Here is a 22,327-nt window from a genome sequence, read left to right on the forward strand (position 1 = left end):
ATTTAGATCACATGCTTTGCATACTCCTGCCATCTTGTGTTGGGTCCAGATGTTTATAAATTGTTTTGTTCGAAGAAGTCTTTTCCAGTCACGAGGCATGGTGACACTTCCTTTAGTTGATAGTGCAAACTCCATTGCTAGATTGTTTTTTCTTACCATTGGGTTTGGACGTGTATTGCTGCGCTCTGGTTCTACACCGTCCTTCGGTTCCCCTCGGTGCACAACCCACTACCCTCGACGGTATTGTTTCTCAATCGCATTTTCCCATCTCTGCATAGCTTACCGATTCCAAAATCTTCAGTCGAAAACTTTGTGAAAGGCCGTTGGGCCGAAGTGTCGGGCCAGCTTGCAGTAGGTGGAACAGACACATTCCAATTCTGTTTCAGGTGTCACGCTAAGTACCGCTGTGCTGACTTGCAGGAAGTGTCCAACTTGTGTTTGTCACCAGAACACAACAAAGAGAACTGCAAAGCCTGCCAATTGTTTTGATCCAAGAAGGCGCTCCGTGACCGCCGGGCTCTACATTACGAAATGTATCAACAACGCAGCGGCTCTGCTCCAGATCGTTTTGGAGAAGACTCCGACCAGGAAATCTTCGAAGCAGAGGGAGCCAAGGAGGAAGAGCTACACGTCTCTGTGTCTGAGGAAGACTCCGTCATTGAAGAGGACATCATGCAGGGTCAGCGTACTGTGAGTAAAGGTACTCCCCTTCCCCAAATATTGTCCATAAAAAAAGGCTCTAGGCCCTCCTCTGCCTTCGAGCCAAGGTTGGCACTGAGAAAATGTTTTGAACACCCCGCTCTCGGGCCCGGCACCAAAACGTTTGTCAAAGCCTGACTGAGTCGACCACTTTCAGGCACCGAAACCAAATCTTCGGCACTGAAATCAAAACCAACATCTGCGGATCCAAAAGCCTCGGCTCCCAAATCATTCCAACAAAAATTCTGGCACCTAAAGACAAGGCAGCTCCTCCTCTATCCAAATAGCCTCAGTTAGATGTCCTGCCTACCAACATGGACCCAAAGCAAAAGGAGCTTGTTATTAACCCGAAGACTGAGCATCTTTACACAAACCTACCAGCAAAACACAAGCCAGAACTCAAGGACTCTTACCATATTCCTCTTAAAAGAAAGAATACGGGTACTAATACTTCTCCACCTCCCCTTTCACCTTCTTCACCAATATATCCAAATTTACTTATTATACCCACAAATTCACCTCAATCACCTGATCACCAGGATGATGGGGACGGAGATGGAGATGCACCAGAGGACAATAATCCTGACTCATGGATCGTTTATAATACAGATCCTAATACTCACAATGACCCAGATTTATATCCTTCAAAATCTTCTCTACCAGACGATAGCGTAGGGTTTATAGAGCTAGTCAACAGAGCTGCTCAATACCATGGAATGCAGCTCCACATAGAGGCTCTTGAAGACTGTTTATTCGAAATCTTATGTTCTTCTCCGTATGCTTAAACATACAGATAACAGATTTAAAGACCCAGGGTGCGCAAGAATGATTACTCTAAGAGTAGACAAAAAGTATAAAGCCGCACCTACAAACCCAATTTACATCAGAGGTCAACGACCATTAGACTCCTTAGTGGTTTCAAATGCTCATAAGCAGGCAAATTTACTGACCGGAGATCCCTCCTCAAAGTTTATAGATGTCTTGGACAAAAGGGTTATCGCACAGTCTGCAGATACGTGGTGTATAGCCAACACCCAGGCTCTGTTAGCTATATATGGTAGAGCTCATTATGATGAATTGGAACAATTGCTCAAATTCTTACCAGATGAGCACAAAGCTAAGGCACATTATTTAATCCGAAGAAGTAAAACTCCTTCCCAACACTTCAATCAGTGTGTGTTTTAGATACAGCTGATACTGCTGCACATGCTATTAACACCAGCGTTCTGCTTAGAAGACATGCCAGGCTCAGGGTTTCAGGGTTAAATCCGAGGTTCAAACCTCGATCTTAAACCTACCCTTTGATAAAGAACACCTATTTGGACCTGAGGTAGACGCTTCATGAGAAAAAATGAAGAAAGATACAGATGCTGCCAAGGCCATGGCAGCTTTCAAAACACCATCTAATCGGGGTTCCTTTTGCCGCTCCTTTTACAGGGGAGGTTGAAAGACCATGCAAACCGACATTTCCACCAAGTCATTTAGAGGTGACAATCAGTCACCCTCTTCAAGAGGTCACTTTCAAGGGGAATTTCGAGGAAACCATAGCAAGGGAAGAGGTTAAAGTAACACACTCCGTACTTAACCTGCTTCAAATAAACAGTGACTTGTCTCCTCTTCTCCTGATCATTCTACACCGGGGGGGGGGGGGGGGGGGCATCTCTCTCAATTTCTCCCAGTCTGGAATACCATCACTTCAGACAAATGGGTATTACAATTTACCCAATCTGATTATTGCCTGGAGCTTACCACCAACCCTCCAAACATTCCTCCATGATAACACAAACTGTCTCTGGAACATATACACCTCCTCAAACAAGAAATTCAGTCTCATCTGCAAAAAAGGAGCTATAGATCCTGTCACATTACAATATCAAGGGACGGACGTGTACTCCCTTTACTTTCTCATTTACCCAAAGCACGGGTCTCTCAGGCCTATAGTTGACCTCAGAGAATTAAATCTATACATTAATTCGGATCACTTCCATATGGTCACTCTCCAACAGGTCCTTCCTCTCCCACAGCAAGACGACTTTGTCTACTCTAGACTTGAAAGACGCATACTTCACATATTCCAGTACATCCCGATCATCTCAAATACCTTAGGTTTGTCATAGCGGGGAAACACTACCAATTCAAAGTGCTTCCCTTTGGGGTCACGACTGCTAACAGAGTGTTTACAAAATGCCTAGCTGTAGTCGCTGCTCACCTGCGAAGACAAAACATCCATGTCTTCCCATACTTTGACTGGCTCATCAAAGCTAGTTCCTACCAAAGGTGTCTCCAACACACATAAAGCACCTGCTGCATGGGCTAGGCTTCACGGTCAATTTGTTAAAGTAACATCTACAACCTTCAAAGACACAAACATACTTGGGGGCCACTCTGGACACTCAAAAAGCTCTGGCCTTTCCAAATGTGGCCAGAATCAGAAATATTCAAGCTCTGGTCTCAGTTTGATGCCGATCACACCCTTCAAGCATAACAATATATGCAGTTACTCGGAATGATGGCCTCTTGCATTATAATAGTCCAGCATACGAGACTCCATATGCGGCCCCTTCAGGAATGTTTAGCCCGTCAGTGGAATCAGTCACAGGGTCAATTGAAAGATCTAGTGTTGGTGGACGGCTGCACCTATCGCTCTCTGCAGTAGTGGAACCCACAGAATGTATTCAAAGGGCAGCCATTCATCGATCTAATTCCACAGACGATCCTAACCGCAGACGCATCACTCACAGATTGGAGAGCTCATCTCCAAATTCTCACTGTTCAAGGGTTGTGGAATTAGAAGCAAAAACAGCTTCATATCAATCCGCTCGATCTGCTAGCAATATTCCTAGCGCTCAAAGCATTACAGACCCACCTTATAAGCAAAGCTGTCCTAGTCTGCACAGACAACATAACAGTGATGTATTATATACAAAAATGCAACTTTTACAAAAAATCCAACTGTCACACCTCACGCAGACCATTTGGAGGTGGACCTTTCATCAAAACATCGATCTCCTAGCAGAACACCAACCAGGAGAAAGCGATTAAATTGCAGACATGCTCAGCAGACAAAGACAACAGCTCCCAGAGTGGGAACTCCATCCTCTGGTTCTCCTCCCATTTTTCCAATTGTGGAGTTTTCCACAAATAGACCTGTTTGCGACTCACCACAGTGCAAAATGTCCAAGCTTTGCCGCAAGGTATCCACACCTGTTATCCAAAGGCAATGCCCTATGGATGAACTGGTCAGGGATATTTGCCTAAGATTTTCCGCCTCTCCCACACCTTCCATTAGTGGGTTGAAAGCTTAAGTAAACATCCCTAACACTAATACGGGTTGCTCCGACATGGGCCCGTCAACCATGGCTCACAACCCTGTTAGAGTTTTCAGTGGTTCCGCATCACAAACTATGCCTTACACACAGTCTCCTCACTCGGACCCATGGAGACATAAGACATCCAAATCCAAAGCAGCTGAAGCTTGGGATTTGGCTCCTGAAGTCATAGAGTTTGGTTATCTAAATCTTCCACCAGACTATATGCATATCATTAAAGAGGCCAGAAAACCTACTACAAGGGCTTGCTATGCAGCCAAATGGAAACGGTTTGTCAATTACTGCAATAACAACCCGTTAAATGATTCAGTACAAAATATCTTCTGCTACTTGTTGCACTTACAATGCTCACATCTAGCGTACATATCCATAAGCCTACATCTTGCTGCAATTGCTGCACATCTGCAAAACAGACAACATTTGTCCCTTTTCAGAGTGCCTGCGATCAAAGCATTTATGGAAGGACTAAAAAGAATAATTTCTCCAACACTTCCACCTGCACCAGCATGGAATTTCAATATTGTCCTTACCAGATTAATGGGTCCACCCTTCGAACCATTACACAAGTGTGAGTTACAATTTCTCACTTGGAAAGTGGCTTTCCTCATTGCAATTACATCACTGAGGAGAGTATATGAGCTTCAGGCATTAACTATTGAAGAACTCTTTTTTTCGCTCTTTCTTTGTACTAATCCCAAATTCCTACCAAAGGGAGTATATGCCTTTCATATAAACCAATCTGATGAGTTGCTGTTTTTTCCCCTCAACCCGATTCGGTAGCAGAAAGTGCTCTTCACACATTAGACGTTAAAAGAGCTTAACTATACTACACCGAAAGGCCAAAACCTTTTCGTAAGACAAAATAACTCTTCGTGGATTTTTTCGTCACCGCACAAAGGCAATGCTATCTCAAAATCTGGCATTGCAAGGTGGATTGTAAAATGCATTCAAACATGCTATGCAAAAGCTAAAAGAACATTAACAATACCCCCTAGGGCTCATTCCACCCGGGGCTACTATGGCTTTTTTTAGGGAACATTCCCATTGCAGACATTTGCAAAGCTGCAACAGCGTCTACACCGCACAAATTCACCAAGCATTACTGTGTAGATGTGTTAGCGAGACAACAAGCTAATGGAGGCCAGGCAGTATTTGGAACACTTTTTCCAACAACTGCAACAGCTACAGGTTAGCCACTGCTTTGGGAGCAAACTGCTGGATAGTCAATGCAAAGCATGTGATCTACATGTCACATGCCTCAAATGGAAAATGTTACTTACCAGTAGACATCTGTACTTGGCATGTAGAGCTGTAGATTGACATGTGCCCACCCGCCCCTGGGTACGTATACCTGTTACAGTAAATTATTTAATCATTTATTACATACATATGCATGGAGTTCTCTAATCTCCCACTAACTCCATACCCACCCTCTAATGGGAAACAATCTCACAATGGAGTTGATGCCCATGCGCACTATCACCGAAAGGAGGAGTCCTCATGCCTCGTGCCTGGAAAAGACTTATTTGAACAAAACAACTTGCAAATATCCGGACCCAACACTAGATGGCATGAGTATGCAAAGCAAATAAATCTACAGCTCTACATGCTAAGAACAGATGTCTACTTCTAAGTAACATTTTCCTTTAGGATTCTGAGCAGTGGGATGGAAGATTTTATTATGCTGTTTGTTTGGGGGCCCTAAGTTAGGTTCACGTCCAAAGGGATTCTTCTTTTTTTTTTGTTGGGGGGGGGGGGCCTTGTGTATGTCTGTTTAGCGTTCTGTGTCCAAGTTCTGCAGACCAATATTGGATATACTAGGAAGTTAGACATTTTCTGTATTTGAGTTTTTCAGTTTTTTTTCTGATTGAGTTTAAAGTACTTGGCAGTGATAAAAGTATGACAGCGATTAAGCAAAGTTAAAGTATTAATGGTATGTAGTGGTAGGCTTATGTGCACCTCTCTCTCATTTTAAGTCCTTTTTGTTACTCTGTTACCCATTCTCACCTTGCTTCAACATTCTGTTATCCATTTCTCAATTTCTTGTCTCCACTTCATCCTCAGACATAGATGACTTCATCGTAGATGACGATGGACAACCTCTAAAGAAGCAGAAGTGGAGGAAGAAGATCCAAGGTTACAGTGACACGTAAGTGCAGCAGATGTTGATGGTGGGAGGTCATTTCAGCCTGATAAACTTCAGATCGATATTGGCAAATCACACTCTATCCAATATCGTATTGTTGAGGTTGTGTGCTACTGGAGAACATGGCTGTGCAGTGTGGTTTTTTAGTAGACAGTTAACAGCAATGCTCCTACAGTTGAAATATTTTTACAGCATTAAGCTTTTGTGGATGATGTGCATCATTCCTCCATCTTGTGGTTGGGTCCGGAATGGTCTCTTTGTGGTGTGTTTTTTTTTTTAAATCCCCAACCCTCTATTTCTTTGTTAGTGTTGTGCATCAATGGCCATTTGATACCATGCTGCCAATTGTGTCATGAAATTGAATAGAGACTGGATTTATCTAGAAAACATGGAAAAAGAACTGCAAAGATAGGGAAGTAAACAAAGGAACTGTAACGCAAGTCAAGAAAAGTGAAGAAAAACCTTTCAGTTTTTTTTTCACTGTGAGGACCACTGACCATATGGGTCACAGTATACGTAACCAAACATATGAAGCCTCAAAGATAGAGCATACTACCTTTAGGTTCTGCCCAAAATGCCACCACCATCAGTTTGCCCAAAAGACATTCATAAGGTGTAACATTTTGTGTGCTGAATGATCACAGCTTGAATGGGTGCGACATGGGTACAGAGGTCCTGCAAAAAGACCTTGGAGACAAGGGAGAAATGGTTTTCCATGACCATGTTACAGCATAAGGGATCCTCCCTGAAAGAGCTGGGTCTGTCCAGCGACGATGAGAACTTTGAGGAAACAGATCTGCAGGGGCAAGAATCCAACTCTGAGGAGTCAATCGTCAAGGCTGGAAAAGAGATTGCACTAAGGAGAACACCAAAGAAAGGACAGATAAGATCCACTTGATGACAACACAGGAGTGCAGTGGGACTGATTTGTCGCCCTTTGTTTTGTCATGGAGGACTTGGAGTCAATCCGTAATCAAAGGAAGTGGAAGCACAAGGAGCCCCATAGGTCGAAGTCAATAGACACCATTGGTGGCAAATGCTCAGCCAGCCTAGACTTCGAAAGAGGATTGATGCGCCACACCAAACAGAAGGGGGAAACAAAGAAAGGCTTGGGTCCTGTCACTGACCGGCCTGGACCGCTACTATTGAGTAAACAAAAAACAAGTGGCCGGGCAGGATGAATTATGGATAATGCACCACCTAGTCAAGTAAATTACTAGGTTGGACAACCTTTAAGTTGAATGAATTAATTCTTTATCAAGCAATTTTTTAAACAGTGTTTTTCTTATGTCATCAAAAAACCAACGAAATTTTTGACAAATACATACATACATTCAATACAGTGCCATGAACATATCAAACAAATATATATCACAAAAGAATTGTAACATAAAGTCACATAGACAACTATGCAATGCCTCAGATGTTTTGATTATGAGGCACCAGTCCTGAATAAAGACAAACAAGTGGACAAGCTGATAGTTACATTCGCCTACTTGTCAACACCAACCCAAGATACATATTGTAATTCATAATAGGGTGCTAGTTATAGGAATTACACATTATGGACTGAGCAATTGCCAATGTATTATTTAATTCCTTTGAAGCCCCGTCCATCTTATATCTTGGATGGAAAGTCAACGCGTTTCAAACCCAATATGATTCTGCGGGTTCTCCTCAGGACACGGACTGGGGGGTCGCTGTCACTGTGAATAATAATTAAAAATTGGTATCAGTAAGGAAGCTGCCTCTAAGGACCTCATCTCTACCAGACTCATACACTCTTAAAATCAGTTACCTTTTTCGTAATGAGTGGCAATTGGGAATTCATACACCGTTCCCCGTTTGCTGTTCTCTGTAAACAGATAAGATCAGAAATGTCTGTTTTAGGTGCTGCTTGACTAGCCAAGTTGTGCTCGACTGATTGACCCTTTAGAGCGAGACATACCTTATTGGTAAACACTATGGATGGAGGGGACGGGTGCCGGATCTTATTCGTAGGATTCTGTCTTCATATCTTTTAGGCTTCCGCACGGCAGCTGCTGAGAAACGAGCTGAAAATTATTGCCTGTCTCAATGCGCGGGTGGCTGGATGCGGACTTCGTAAACAGACTTCCTACCTTAATAGTCGGAGGGAAATCGGCACGGCTGCAAACGCGGGGTAGCGGCAGCCGCCGCACGAGGTTGCTGACTGTAACCCAAGGAACATGCAATTAGGAACAATCTATGTTCGAGGCATATGGGCTGCAGATGGTACATTATGAATAGATCGCCATCTGGTGTTGGGCTCGGATGATTGCACTTTGTTTTTCTCTTGGAGAGTCTTTGTATTTTGGTGACTCCTCCCTTGGTTGGTAGTGCGCATGGGCATCGGCTCCATCCTTAGATTGTTTTTTTTCCGCCATCGGGTTCGGATGAGGATCGAGACGCTCCAGATCAACTTCAGAAGAAAGTGATTTATCGGCGCGTATTCCCTTTCCAATTCGACGGTATTGTTATCGAACGCGTTCATTTCCATTCCGACGCGTTGCAAATAAAAAATCGAAGAGAAAAACTTGGATCTTCGTCGAAGAACAGGAGGCCTTTCTCGACGCAGTCAAGCCCGGGGTCCATGGAAAGGACTCCATTAAAAAAATGTCCAAAGTGTGGTGCTAAGTTCCCACACAAGGACCTACACGAGGTGTGCAACCTCTGCCTATCGCCTGAACACGAATCCAGGGACTGCGAAGCCTGTGCAGCATTCTCCTCCAAGCTAACGATTAGGAATCGTCGAGCTAGAAGACACGAGGTTTCCAGAATGCAGGCGGAAGCGATCCCGGAGTTGTTCGGAGACGAGCAAATCGAGGAAGAAGAAGAAGAACAGTCGGGGTCGGAAGGGGACCAGTCGGAGACCGAGGAACTCATCGATCAACAAACCGTGAGTGACGACGTCCCCTTACCGAAAAACCGACCCCGTGCGGTAACGACCCCGCCCTCGGGCCCGGTCAAACCGCTGAAAAAAGTTTCCGACGCCCCGCCCTCGGGCCCGACAACGAAACCGAAACTGAAACCGAAACACTCGGACTCCCACCATGTCGGATCCGACAAAAGGGCGACATCGACTTCGACACCGAGGCTACATGCAAAGGAAAGCTCGGTATCGAGACATTCCATGTTGAAACACAAATATGACTTATCGCCCAAGAGACACTCGATACCGAGAAAGTCGGAATCGAGCAAACATTCGGTGCCGAAAACAACAAGATCTGACGATCGAAAACAAAAGCACCTCTCGGAACCAGGACCTTCGGTACCGATTCAGGAGCAACAGACAGATCCCAAACAAAAGATCTTGTTTATTGATCCACAAACTGGGAAAGTGGTCACAAAGAAGAGAAAGAGTGAACAGTCAGAAGATAAACCTCTTCCTCCAAAAAAGAGAACAATGGGGACAAATATAACTCCTCCTGCTTCTCCTCGTCCTAGAGTCACACCCTCTTCTCCTATTCCTCACAATAGGCCAAATGTTCCTACACCTTCCACACCAAGACCAGCTACACCTCAGTCAGATGTAGACAGTGATCTAGGGGAGGGAGAACCTCAGGGGGATGACGAAACTATCCCAGATGAGGAGGACCCATGGGAAAACTATGATGTAGGGTCAGATGAGGACAACGACCCAGAGCTATATCCCTCAAAGCCTTCACCACCTGATGATAACACAGGCTTTGTGCAGCTCATTAATAGGGCAGCAAAATATCACAAGCTAGATATGCACACAGAACCTCAAATAGAAGATTTCTTGTTAGAGACTCTACCTAATGCACAGAGAACATCAGGTACTCTTCCTATGTTAAAGGGTCTTCTTAGTCACACAGAGGAAATATTCGAAAACCCAGTGAGAGCCAGGGTGTTAAACCCCAGAATTGATAAAAAATACAAAGCGGCTCCAAAGGACCCAATTTTTATTAGAGGACATGTACCCCTAGACTCGCTGGTGGTCTCAAACGCTCGTAAAAGAGCAAACTCACTATCTACAGGAGAGGCACCTCCACCAGATAAAGAGTCGAAGTTAATAGATGCATCAGGCAAAAGAGTAGCATCACAGGCAGCGAATAGCTGGCGTATAGCAAATACACAAGCACTACTCGCACGTTACGACAGGGCACATTATGATGAGTTAGAAAAACTTCTCATACATCTCCCAAAGGAACACCAGAAAAAGGCAGATCAATTAATACAGGAAGGTAAAATAATAACCAATACTTCCATTAAGTGTGCATTAGACGCAGCAGACACTGCAGCAAGGTCTATTAATACCAGTGTCATGCTAAGAAGGCATGCATGGCTTAGAATCTCTGGATTCAAACAAGAAGTGCAAACAGCCCTATTGAACAAACCATTTGATCAGAAAACATTCTTTGGTTCAAGCACAGACGAGGCATTAGAAAAAATGAAGAAAGATACGGAAACGGCTAAGTCAATGGGAGCATTGCAACAGCCAACACACAGAGGTTCCTTTCGTAGATCCACCTATAGAGGGGGCTCAAAGAACACAGGAACGAATCAGCAATCCACATCTTTCACACCAACATCACCCAGAGGTAATTCAAGAGGCAGTTACAGAGGTAACAACAATAAGGGTAGAGGCCGCGGAAATAATAACAACCGCAACGCCTCAACACCAAAACAGTGACTTCATAGAACTCCCCCCAGACCACATAACACCGGTCGGGGGACGTCTATCACAGTTCCTACCTGTCTGGGAAAACATCACGTCAGACAAGTGGGTGAGACAAATTATCCAACATGGTTATTGCCTAGAACTCACAGCTACCCCACCAAACATCCCCCCCAAACAGCGTCCAATGAGTCAAGATCATCTGACATTGTTAAGAGAAGAAGTTCTAGCACTTCTACAAAAGCATGCAATAGAGAAGGTCCCAAAAGATCAACAAGGAACAGGAGTATACTCTCTATACTTCCTGATCCCCAAAAAGGACGGGTCCCTAAGACCGATATTAGACCTCAGACCTCTCAATGCGTACATAAATTCGGAGCATTTCCACATGGTCACGCTCCAACAAGTACTCCCTTTACTGAAGAAAGGGGACTTTCTTTCTACACTGGATCTAAAAGACGCTTACTTTCATATCCCAATTCAAAAAGCCCACAGGAAATACCTAAGGTTTGTGTTAGAAGGACAACACTATCAGTTCAAAGTCCTTCCGTTCGGTGTCACAACAGCACCAAGAGTTTTCACAAAATGTCTAGCTGTGGTGGCAGCACACCTAAGAAGACAACAAATACATGTCTTCCCATACTTGGACGATTGGCTAATAAAGGCCAAGTCAAAGGAAGAATGTCTTCACAACACACAGAAGACAATTCAATTGCTGCACCACCTAGGGTTCACGGTGAACTACAAAAAACCACACCTGCAACCAAACCAGATTCAGCAATACCTGGGGGCTACAGTAGACACAGAAAAGGCAATAGCATACCCCAACCCAATCAGAGTACAGACAATGGTCGGGCTAATACAAAGATTTCAACCACAACACTCACTACCAGCACGAGTGTTTATGCAACTATTAGGCATGATGTCCTCCTGCATACTGCTAATACCACATGCCAGACTACAAATGCGCCCACTACAAGAGTGTCTAGCGACACAGTGGAATCAGGCTCAAGGTCAGATTAAAGATCTGGTGTTGATAAACGACCGGACGTATCGCTCTCTGAAGTGGTGGAACACAGAAAACATTTCCAAGGGACGGTCGTTCCTAGAGCCAATTCCACAAGTGATAATAACAGCGGACGCATCGCTCTCCGGATGGGGAGCGCATATGGACAGATACACAGTACAGGGGAAGTGGAGTGTGCAGCAAAAGAAACTGCACATCAACTACCTAGAACTATTAGCAATATTTCTAGCACTAAAAGCTTTCCAAATGCAAATAGCAGGAAAAGCAGTCCTGATCAGAACAGACAACATGACTGCAATGTATTATATTCAAAAACAGGGGGGGACGCACTCTCTCCAACTGTCCAGACTAGCACAGGACATATGGAGATGGGCCATTCCTCAAAAGATCTACCTGTTAGCGGAACACCTACCAGGAGTTCAAAATCAAATAGCAGACATCCTAAGCAGACAGTCAGAACAAGTACACGAATGGGAGCTGCACGACCAAATACTACAGCCATTCTTCCAAAGATGGGGGCAACCAGAGATAGATCTGTTTGCCAATCATCAGAACGCAAAATGCAAAGAATTCGCATCCAGGTACCCACACCAAAGGTCCCAGGGCAATGCACTGTGGATACATTGGTCCAACAAATTTGCTTACGCGTTCCCTCCTCTACCACTAATTCCATTACTGGTTCGGAAACTACAGCAACATTCAATGACAATGATACTAGTGGCACCTACATGGGCAAGACAGCCGTGGTTCACCACGCTGCTACAACTCTCACAAGTACCACATCAAAAGCTAAGGTTACTACCCATGCATCTTACACAGAACCATGGAGAAATAATGCACCCAGATCCCAAACAACTGAACCTAGCGATCTGGCTCCTGAGGTCATAGAGTTTGGATATTTAGATTTACCACCAGAATGCATGGAAATCATTAAGCAAGCAAGACGTCCTACCACCAGAGCATGTTATGCAGCGAAATGGAAGAGGTTTGCTATACACTGTAACAGTAAGCACATCAACCCTCTGGACGCATCCACTAAACAAATCATTTGCTATTTATTACACTTACAGCAATGTAATCTAGCATATACCTCTATCAGAGTTCATCTCGCAGCTATAGCAGCGTACCTACAAAACAGGCAACATCTGTCACTGTTTAAAGTACCAGCAATTAAAGCTTTCATGGAAGGACTCAAAAGAGTCATTCCACCAAGAAGACCACCTTCCCCAGTCTGGAATCTCAACATAGTGCTTACCAGGCTAATGGGACCACCCTTTGAACCTATGCATAGGTGTGAAATACAATTCCTCACATGGAAGGTGGCCTTCCTCATAGCTATTACGTCACTTAGAAGAGTAAGCGAACTGCAGGCTTTTACGATTCAGGAACCATTTATGCAGCTACACCAAAATAAAGTGGTTCTTAGAACAAACCCAAAATTCTTACCGAAGGTTATTTCAGCATTCCACATCAATCAGTCAGTGGAATTACCGGTTTTCTTTCCAAAACCACAAACAGTAGCTGAAAGAGCCCTACATACACTAGACGTTAGAAGGGCCATATTGTACTATATAGAGAGAACACAAACTTTCAGAAAGACAAAACAGCTATTTGTTGCGTTTTCTCCTGCACATAAAGGCAATCCCATCTCCAAAGCGGGCATTGCCAGATGGATTGTAAAATGCATTCAAATATGCTACTTAAAGGCAAAGAGAACATTAACTTTTCCTCCTAGAGCTCACTCTACACGTAAACTAGGAGCATCTATGGCATTTTTGGGAAACATTCCACTAGATGACATATGCAAAGCAGCTACCTGGGTTACACCGCACACCTTCACAAAGCACTATTGTGTAGATGTGCACACAACACAACAAGCTAGAGTGGGTCAAGCAGTATTAAAAACATTGTTTCAGACAGTTGCAACAGACACAGGCGACCACCGCTAGGGAGAGAACTGCTGTATAGTCTATTCATAATGTACCATCTGCAGCCCATATGCCTCGAACGGAATATGCTACTTACCAGTATGCATCTGTTCTTGGCATAGAGGGCTGCAGAGTGGTACATGCCCTCCCAGCCTCCCCGGGAACCTGTGTCTGTTCCAACATTATCTTATTTAGATACACTTACATGGGCATTCTTATCTGTATTCTACTATACTACTCCATCTAACCCTACTATGGCAAAACAATCTAAGGATGGAGCCGATGCCCATGCGCACTACCAACCAAGGGAGGAGTCACCAAAATACAAAGACTCTCCAAGAGAAAAACAAAGTGCAATCATCCGAGCCCAACACCAGATGGCGATCTATTCATAATGTACCACTCTGCAGCCCTCTATGCCAAGAACAGATGCATACTGGTAAGTAGCATATTCCTTTTAGATTGTTTGGTGATAGTGCTGATAACTCGTGATGAGAAGCTTACTTGTGACCTATTTTCAGGCTGCTACAGTCCGGCATCCATCTTCTTCCCAAATGAGACACGTGGTTGCATTTGGGGCGTGTCTACTCCGATTTAAAGGAACTGCAGAACCGGTGTCTGTTTGGACATGTAGTTCCAGGGAATTAATTATATGCATGTCTTATTATGTCTAGAGGTCATAGCAGTGTGTTAAACTATTTCCATTGCCTATCCGTGGTCTCATCAGCAGCAACAAGCCAAAACAAACATAAGTTGCAGAATATACCATAGCGAACCAGATTCTTAGAGGTTGCTCAGTTCGTTGAGGTCATTGAGTCCTGACATCGCAGTGTCGAATTTCAGAATAAGATACGCTTCCTTTTGGGCAAGGCGTACATCAGGATCCCCTCCAGCACCACAATATTTTTAATGACTGATAAAATCGTCCACTTAAGATCACTGACAGAATGCTTATTTGTCAAGAAGTGAGACACCAGTGGCGCTGTAAGGACTTTGTTGTTAATCCGAGATCTGTGTTGGTGTCAAGGTTAGCAGCGGACAAGTAATCCAAGTAAAACATACAAGCCACTAAGCTGAGGTGTCTAGCCAGCGGGAACCACAGCGAGATGATAGTCTTCCCTATACCCGATAGCACTGACCCTCCCCGTGTGACATACACACCGGAGACAGGTAGTCCTCTAGGTAAGGGGAAGGATAGTTGATCAGGGAAGGTTGTTGTGAAGACACCCCTCTAGGTCTGGTCTAAGACTTCGGATGACTTCAAGGCACAACAATTTCTGGAAACACAAGAACACTTGTTTAGCACTACAATGGGGAAGATGCCATAGTTGTTGCATATGTGTATATATATAACAAAGCATTCACTTACTGATAACCACCGCTTGTAACAGCCTGAAGTCTGGGAAAGGTATTGACTCAAGTTCAAGCGGAAGGTGGGCTGTTAACTCACAGCTCGATCCAAGGAAAGAATTAAGTCTGAGTGTATAGCACCGAGTAGTTAGATTCACTACCGGTGGCAAGTTTCGCACAGTATCTAAATAGTTCAACTATCCTCAGGGTTCGGGATCCGAAGGAAAAGTAGAAAACTACACAATGATAGCACAGCCGTGCTAAATGTCGTGTGTCTGAATTCTACTCACCGGAAATGAAAAAAGTGTCTTGGCGTCCTCAGCGGGAAGGAAAGCGTCCGCGCACATCCAACACTCGGCGTCCTCAGCGGGAAGGAAAGCGTCCGCGCACACCCAACACTCGGCGTCCTCAGCGGGAAGGAAAGCGTCCGCGCACACCCAACACTCGCAACTCAAGGAAAGCTAGTTCCAACACGATCGATAACCGGAAGGATTGCAAGCACCCGGTGATGGGAAAAGAGTGTTTTTATACACGCCCAGAGGGCGTGTTCCGTTTCGCCAGGCCCCAGGGCTTTCTGGGAGATGTAGTGCTGCTATTCCCGACATTGGAAAACCACTGTTCGCGCTGAAAAAGAATCGAAGTGTGGGCCAGCAGATCTCAACCACACGCCCCACAATCTAAAAAGAAACACAGAGCACATTGTTAAACATGAGTCCAGTGAAGGGTCACCACAAATGTTGTACTAGCACGGTGTGCAGCCTAACAATGGAAGGATCACATTTCACGGATGGCAAAAAACATTGGCGTCATGACGACTTTACGAACTGTAAAACCAGGTACGCGGTATATGCCATAGTCTGTCCCTGCAAGAAAGTGTATATTGGGAAAACCACACAAGAGGTGCGCCAACGGATAATCCAACACAGATCTCGGATTAACAACAAAGTCCTTACAGCGCCACTGGTGTCTCACTTCTTGACAAATAAGCATTCTGTCAGTGATCTTAAGTGGACGATTTTATCAGTCATTAAAAACATTGCAGGTGCTGGAGGGGATCCTGATGTACGCCTTGCCCAAAAGGAAGCGTATCTTATTCTGAAATTCGACACTGCGATGTCAGGACTCAATGACCTCAACGAACTGAGCAACCTCTAAGAATCTGGTTCGCTATGGTATATTCTGCAACTTATGTTCTTACAAATGCTTGAATCACCCTTGGTGATGTTCAGTGTGGCAAATTACCTTGTTGCTGCTGTTAGGATTAGGAAGAGGAAATTACAAGTCTAACACTGGGGTCTGTGATGAATGTTGGTATACTTCGCCTTTTTGCACACGATGATCTTTTAAACCTGACATTTGTACTGTTTTTATATTTGATATCGATCTTGTATTGTATGAAATTTTTTATATGTACCTGGATTGTCTTTTAATTGTTGTACCATGCTTTTATGATTTTTAACAAAATCGAATAAAGTGGTTTTTGACTTGACTTGACTTGCAACTTATGTTTGTTTTGGCTTGATGCTGCTGATGAGACCACGGATAGACAATGGAAATAGTTTAACACACTGCTATGGCCTCTAGACATAATAAGACATGCATATAATTAATTCCCCGGAACTACATGTCCCAACAGACACCGGTTCTGCAGTTCCTTTAAATCAGAGTAGCCACGCCCCAAATGCAACCACGTGTCTCATTTGGGAAGAAGATGGATGCCGGAATGTAGCAGCCTGAAAATCGGTCACAAGTAAGCTTCTCGTCACGAGTTATCAGCACTATCACCAAACAATCTAAAAATAGATAGTTCCTAATTGCATGTTCCTTGGGTTACAGTCGGTAACCTCGTGCGGCGGCTGCCGCTACCCCGCATTTGCAGCCGTGCCGATTTCCCTCCGACTATTAAGGTAGGAAGTCTGTTTACAAAGTCCGCATCCAGCCACCCGCGCATTGAGACAGGCAATAATTTTCAGCTTGTTTCTCTGCAGCGGCCGTGCGGAAGCCTAAAAGATATGAAGACAGAATCCTACGAATAAGATCCGGCACCCGTCCCCTCCATCCATAGTGTTTACCAAAAAGGTATGTCTCGCTCTAAAGGGTCAATCAGTCGAACACAACTTGGCTAGTCAAGCAGCACCTAAAACAGACATTTCTGATCTTATCTGTTTACAGAGAACAGCAAACTGGGAACGGTGTATGAATTCCCAATTGCCACTCATTACCAAAAAGGTAATTGATTTTAAGAGTGTATGAGTCTGGTAGAGGTGAGGTCCTTAGAGGCAGCTTCCTTACTGATACCAATTTTTAATTATTATTCACAGTCACAGCGACCCCCCAGTCCGTGTCCTGAGGAGAACCCGCAGAATCATATTGGGTTTGAAACGCGTTGACTTTCCATCCAAGATATAAGATAGACGGGGCTTCATAGGAATTAAATAATACATTGGCAATTGCTCAGTCCATAATGTGTAATTCCTATAACTAGCACCCTATTATGAATTACAATATGTATCTTGGGTTGGTGTTGACAAGTAGGCGAATGTAACTATCAGCTTGTCCACTTGTTTGTCTTTATTCAGGACTGGTGCCCCATAATCAAAACACCTGAGGCATTGCATAGTTGTCTATGTGACTTTATGTTACAATTCTTTTGTGATATATATTTGTTTGATATGTTCATGGCACTGTATTGAATGTATGTATGTATTTGTCATAAATTTCGTTGTTTTTTTGATGACATAAGAAAAACACTGTTTGAAAAATTGCTTGATAATTAATTCATTCAACTTAAAGGTTGTCCAACCTAGTAATTTACTTGACTAGGTGGTGCATTATCCATAATTCATCCTACACCAAACAGAAAGCATCTGATGTTGAGAAGGAAATACGCCATCTGTATGTGGAGATGGGAGCACTGTTTTGAAAGGAGTTTAACTAATCCCTCAAGGGATTCTGAATCTGCTTAGGGACTGGAAGAGAAAGAGCCAAGAAGAGGAGCAAGTCTAATTGGAACCTACAAACAACGCCAGTATCTCAAGAGAAGCAAGAAGCCCTCATTCACAAATAGTGCCAATGAAGGTCTATTTGAGCATGGCTCCTTTCAAGACCCTGAAGCATCAGATGAGGATTATCAGAGCACAGACATCTGTATGTGAAATATGCATAGTAGCCACATACTTATCAGATTTTATTCAAATTCAAGTTAACAAGGAAGCGCATATAGGACGGAAAATGCTAAAGCAGCTGTTAACAAATTCCCACCCATTTCAACCCAGACTCCAGAGGAGTAAGCATGCTGCTACAGAATTTGTGCACAAAGTTTTAATAATAAAAACACACACATGTAAAACTGAATGAATTCTTCCCTTTAGTAGGAATTTTGCAGCATGAGGAATTTTCTGAGGCACATGCGACCCTCCCTCTTCCCCAGAAGTTTTAAAACTGAAAGGAGGAGTCTGTATGCGCAGTAGACCTTCCATAGCATACGTCTGATGTCGCAAGAGAATGGAAATGACTCCAGCTGGTTGAGGACACCCACGTGAGAGGTAAATAAAAAAACAAATAACAAATAGACTGTTTCGGACCGAACCTTTAGGTGGTGGAATAATGTATGGCATGTGAATTCAGAAAATTCTTTAATATGCAAAACTGCTCCTACAGGGAAGTAGCTTTTTTGTTATCCATTTTTGTGCTGGTCAAGTGACATTCTAATTTAAAGTAGATTGAGCAGGTCCAAGTTTCTGTAGGCAGGTGGACAATTGATATCTAAAATTAGACTATGTTGGAGTGAATACAAGATGGCCTTGTTCATATGATGTTTGCTGTGAAACTATGAAGTCTGTTCTAATGTCAGCTTCACCACTCTAACCAATTTTGTAATGCTTGACAAATCCTGTTACCCCATTTTTGTTTAGTAGCTAGAACTCCAATAGAATGTAGTGTTCTATGACGGGAGTTGGGTGTGCTTAGAAACAAGTCTTCCCCTGTATCAAGCTCTCTAAATGACAGTTAAATGTAATGTGTTTTCAATTGTTTTTAAGAGCCTTGCAAGAAGCTCAGGAGATCTTTGGTGTTGAGTTTGACTTTGATGAGTTTGGGAAGTACAATGAGGACGAGGAGGAAGAGGTTGAAGAAGATTACGGGTTTGAGGAGGAAGATGCTGAAGGAGAAACCCGGGTCCGACCAAAGAAGACAGCCAAAAAACGGGTCACCAGCCGCAGTATCTTTGAGATATATGAACCCAGTGAGCTGGAGAGCAGCCATCTAACTGACCAAGACAATGAGATACGGTCTACAGACATGCCGGAGAGATTTCAGGTATGAGACCTTGGGCTCTGTGAGGTGGGGATTTTGTAAGCCATACATGTGAAACCATGTATGGAGACAGTAGCCAAAAATGTAATTGTGCTTTGTGATTCAGAACATATGAAGGTGAGGAGGGAACTCCCTGTACAGGCTGTTTTTTTATGTGGAATGCCCTGTGGGGGGCTGTATTGTGGAGGAGATACTGCACCGAGAAATGAAAGCTGTGTGGCCACTGCCTCTATTGATGACACTGCTTAGGCAAACCTAAAGTGGCCATTGACCTAAAATGTTTGGGGATGCTGTATGAGGAATGTTCTCTAATGGGTGAATAGGAGCACTTCATGGGAAGAAACATTTTTTTATCTGCCAGTGGGGAGAGTGCATGGTAGTTGATTTTTGTGGTATAAGGTAATACTGTCCAAGAGGAGTACTATGTTGCATAAGTGACATTACTGCTAGCGTCCTACTCTAATGGAGAACTGCTCTCTGTATTGAATAGGACACCACAGGTAAGTCACCACTGCATGATTTCATTCTGTGGGAGACAATTCAACAACTGAACATCGGGGTCCAATGGGAGTAGGTAATGTATTTGATTTTTTTGCAAATAAAACGTTCGATTATGGTTCCTCTTTGTGATATGTGTTGCATTACTACTTTGAAAGCACTGTATTAGGAGGATGCTCTGTGAGTAAAAGCCAGGAGATGTTCTGTGGCATCATGGCAAGAGTCACCAACACTAATTTGGCTCTGACCTAGTTCAGGAGTATGCTTTGTGACGATGGAGCGATAAGCCAGTAAACCAAGGCATTTAGTGGAGGTGCATTCAAAGTCCTATCACAGCAGTATATTATACCTTGGGGAATCAGTGGGCACTAGTGCTATTATTGCCCGGAGATTCCTGTGGGATCCATGGCACTGCCTTCATCGCTAGCACAGTGCACACCAACAATGATTTCTTTTGAGAATACACAAATTAGGAATTGCCATTAAAGGAGCAGGAACACTGTGGATAGAGCATGTATAATCCATTGCTATCTACCTTTGTTTTATTCCCTGTAGATTCGATCAATTCCTGTCAAGAGTGCTGAAGATGATGAACTTGAAGAAGAAGCAGACTGGATCTACCGAAATTCGTTTGCTACACCAACAATTTCTTCACAGGTACGAAGTATTTGAAGGTTTTAATTCTCTTGTTTGATTAAATATTGCGCCGTTGTAGTTCTGGAGGAAGCTGGCAGACATTAGATGGTTGCCTGGTGTCAGTGACATGGAGTCTAATGCAAGCAGGTAATAGGAGTCCATTTCTGCTTCCCACTTGTGTTCCAAAACTACCTCTCCTGATCCCTATTACCACTGAATGATAGCAACTAGTCACCATCTCTATACAGCTGTATTATGACCAACTGATCCAGCACTATTCATGCTAGATTCTCTGTTCATGTATATACCCTTTTTAGGTTTCGCCTGGCGAACAGCTGCGGAAGCAGCGTTTCGCGCAGGCGAAATCTTATTTTGGACTTAGTTCCTACTCTCTCTTCCGTTGGCTAGCTCCATAAATGGAGGCTAGCCATTGGAAGAGAGATCTGTCCGTCATTCACTGAGGCGATTGGTGGGCGTTCCGCAGATTCTTTCCCTCTCCGCAACGTCATCAAGACGTGGCCACTGTGGGTGTGTACTTTTTTTTTCTTTTTTTTTTTACACCGATGTTTGTGTTCATTGTTAACCTTGTTCCTGTCCCGCTGGCTGTTTCCTGACCACCTTCCCGCTGTCCGTCCCCCCTCCCGCTATCCTTGTCTTTGTTCCCGCCCCCCTCGCAGATCACTTTGCCGCTTATAACACAGCACGCATTATCTGTGTTTAGCAGTGTGCCGCCCGATTGCGTGCAGGTCGTAATGCTGGCTGTCCGGGAGGGGGGGTCGGAGTCTCGGGCCAAATTGCTCCGCGTGGCTTCACCCACACTACTTCTCACCGAGGGCCTGCCTTGCACTGTCGTCCACCTGCGGTGATTCCTATCCGGGCCCCCCGTCCCCGATGCGGGGGCGGCGGGGCATGGTCTATAGTGTGCACTGGGTAGACGGCGGCTTTAAGCTCCGCAGTGCCGTCTTTAAACTTTCGTTCGTGTATTTTGTTTGCTCACAATTGTCATTTTGCTCAAAGCTGTCCGTGAGCCCGTCTCCCCTCCCGCTGTCCATGTGCCCGCCCCTCCTCCCGCTGTCCGTGTGCCCGCCCCTCCTCCCGCTGTCCGTGTGCCCGCCCCTCCTCCCGCTGTCCGTGAGCCCGTCCCCCCTCCCGCTGTCCGTGAGCCCGTCCCCCCTCCCGCTGTCCGTGAGCCCGTCCCCCCTCCCGCTGTCCGTGAGCCCGTCTCCCCTCCCGCATGCATCACTCTTTATTTTTCTGAGGGTTGCCAAAAGTGACATGGCGGTTCACACATGTGAGTCCTATTTATAAGGGGCTTCACACCCTGCTGTGGTGTGTTGAAGCACATTTTCGGATGGGTAGCGCACTACCCCATGGGGAACGTATGGCTGGCATAGTATTTGATATATTATGATCCTAAATGGGAAGTTTTTGGGTATTATGCGTGACCAAGATGTATTCCTGTATTGTTTTGGGGCGCATCACCTAGCAGCGTGATTGGTGTAAACTATAAATGCAATAGGCTGGTATTTAAAATAATTTTCTCTGAAGTTCCTGTGCGTCATTGGTTTTATTGCGCTACAGGTAGGGTGCAATGGCTCAAGGAGCTATTCTAGAAGCAGAAAACATTTGTACAACTCTGATGTTGCAGGACTAGAGCGTTCATAGCGCCTCTGAAGGCCCGAGTGGTGCGCCTGTATAGCGCCTGCAGACACTCTCCATGCACGCAGCGAGTGCACTGCT

The 22,327-nt window shown here is 44.4% G+C and overlaps 1 protein-coding gene across 1 annotated transcript in view; it reads left to right on the plus strand.

Annotated features, from left to right (window-relative positions):
* The window catches only part of LOC147666286 (transcription elongation factor SPT6-like), a gene marked incomplete at its 5' end in the record, with an annotated part of 590,122 nt that overhangs the window by 37,761 nt on the left and 530,034 nt on the right, over positions 1-22,327 (plus strand). Inside the window, 3 exons of the mRNA XM_086949158.1 lie at positions 6,093-6,177; positions 19,180-19,456; positions 20,507-20,608. Of these exons, the coding sequence (XP_086805284.1) occupies positions 6,093-6,177; positions 19,180-19,456; positions 20,507-20,608 (464 nt within the window). The remainder of the gene's footprint in view (positions 1-6,092; positions 6,178-19,179; positions 19,457-20,506; positions 20,609-22,327) is intronic.

Source organism: Lissotriton vulgaris, unplaced genomic scaffold (assembly GCF_964263255.1).
Source record: "Lissotriton vulgaris unplaced genomic scaffold, aLisVul1.2 SCAFFOLD_1495, whole genome shotgun sequence".
Classification (NCBI taxonomy): domain Eukaryota; kingdom Metazoa; phylum Chordata; class Amphibia; order Caudata; family Salamandridae; genus Lissotriton; species Lissotriton vulgaris.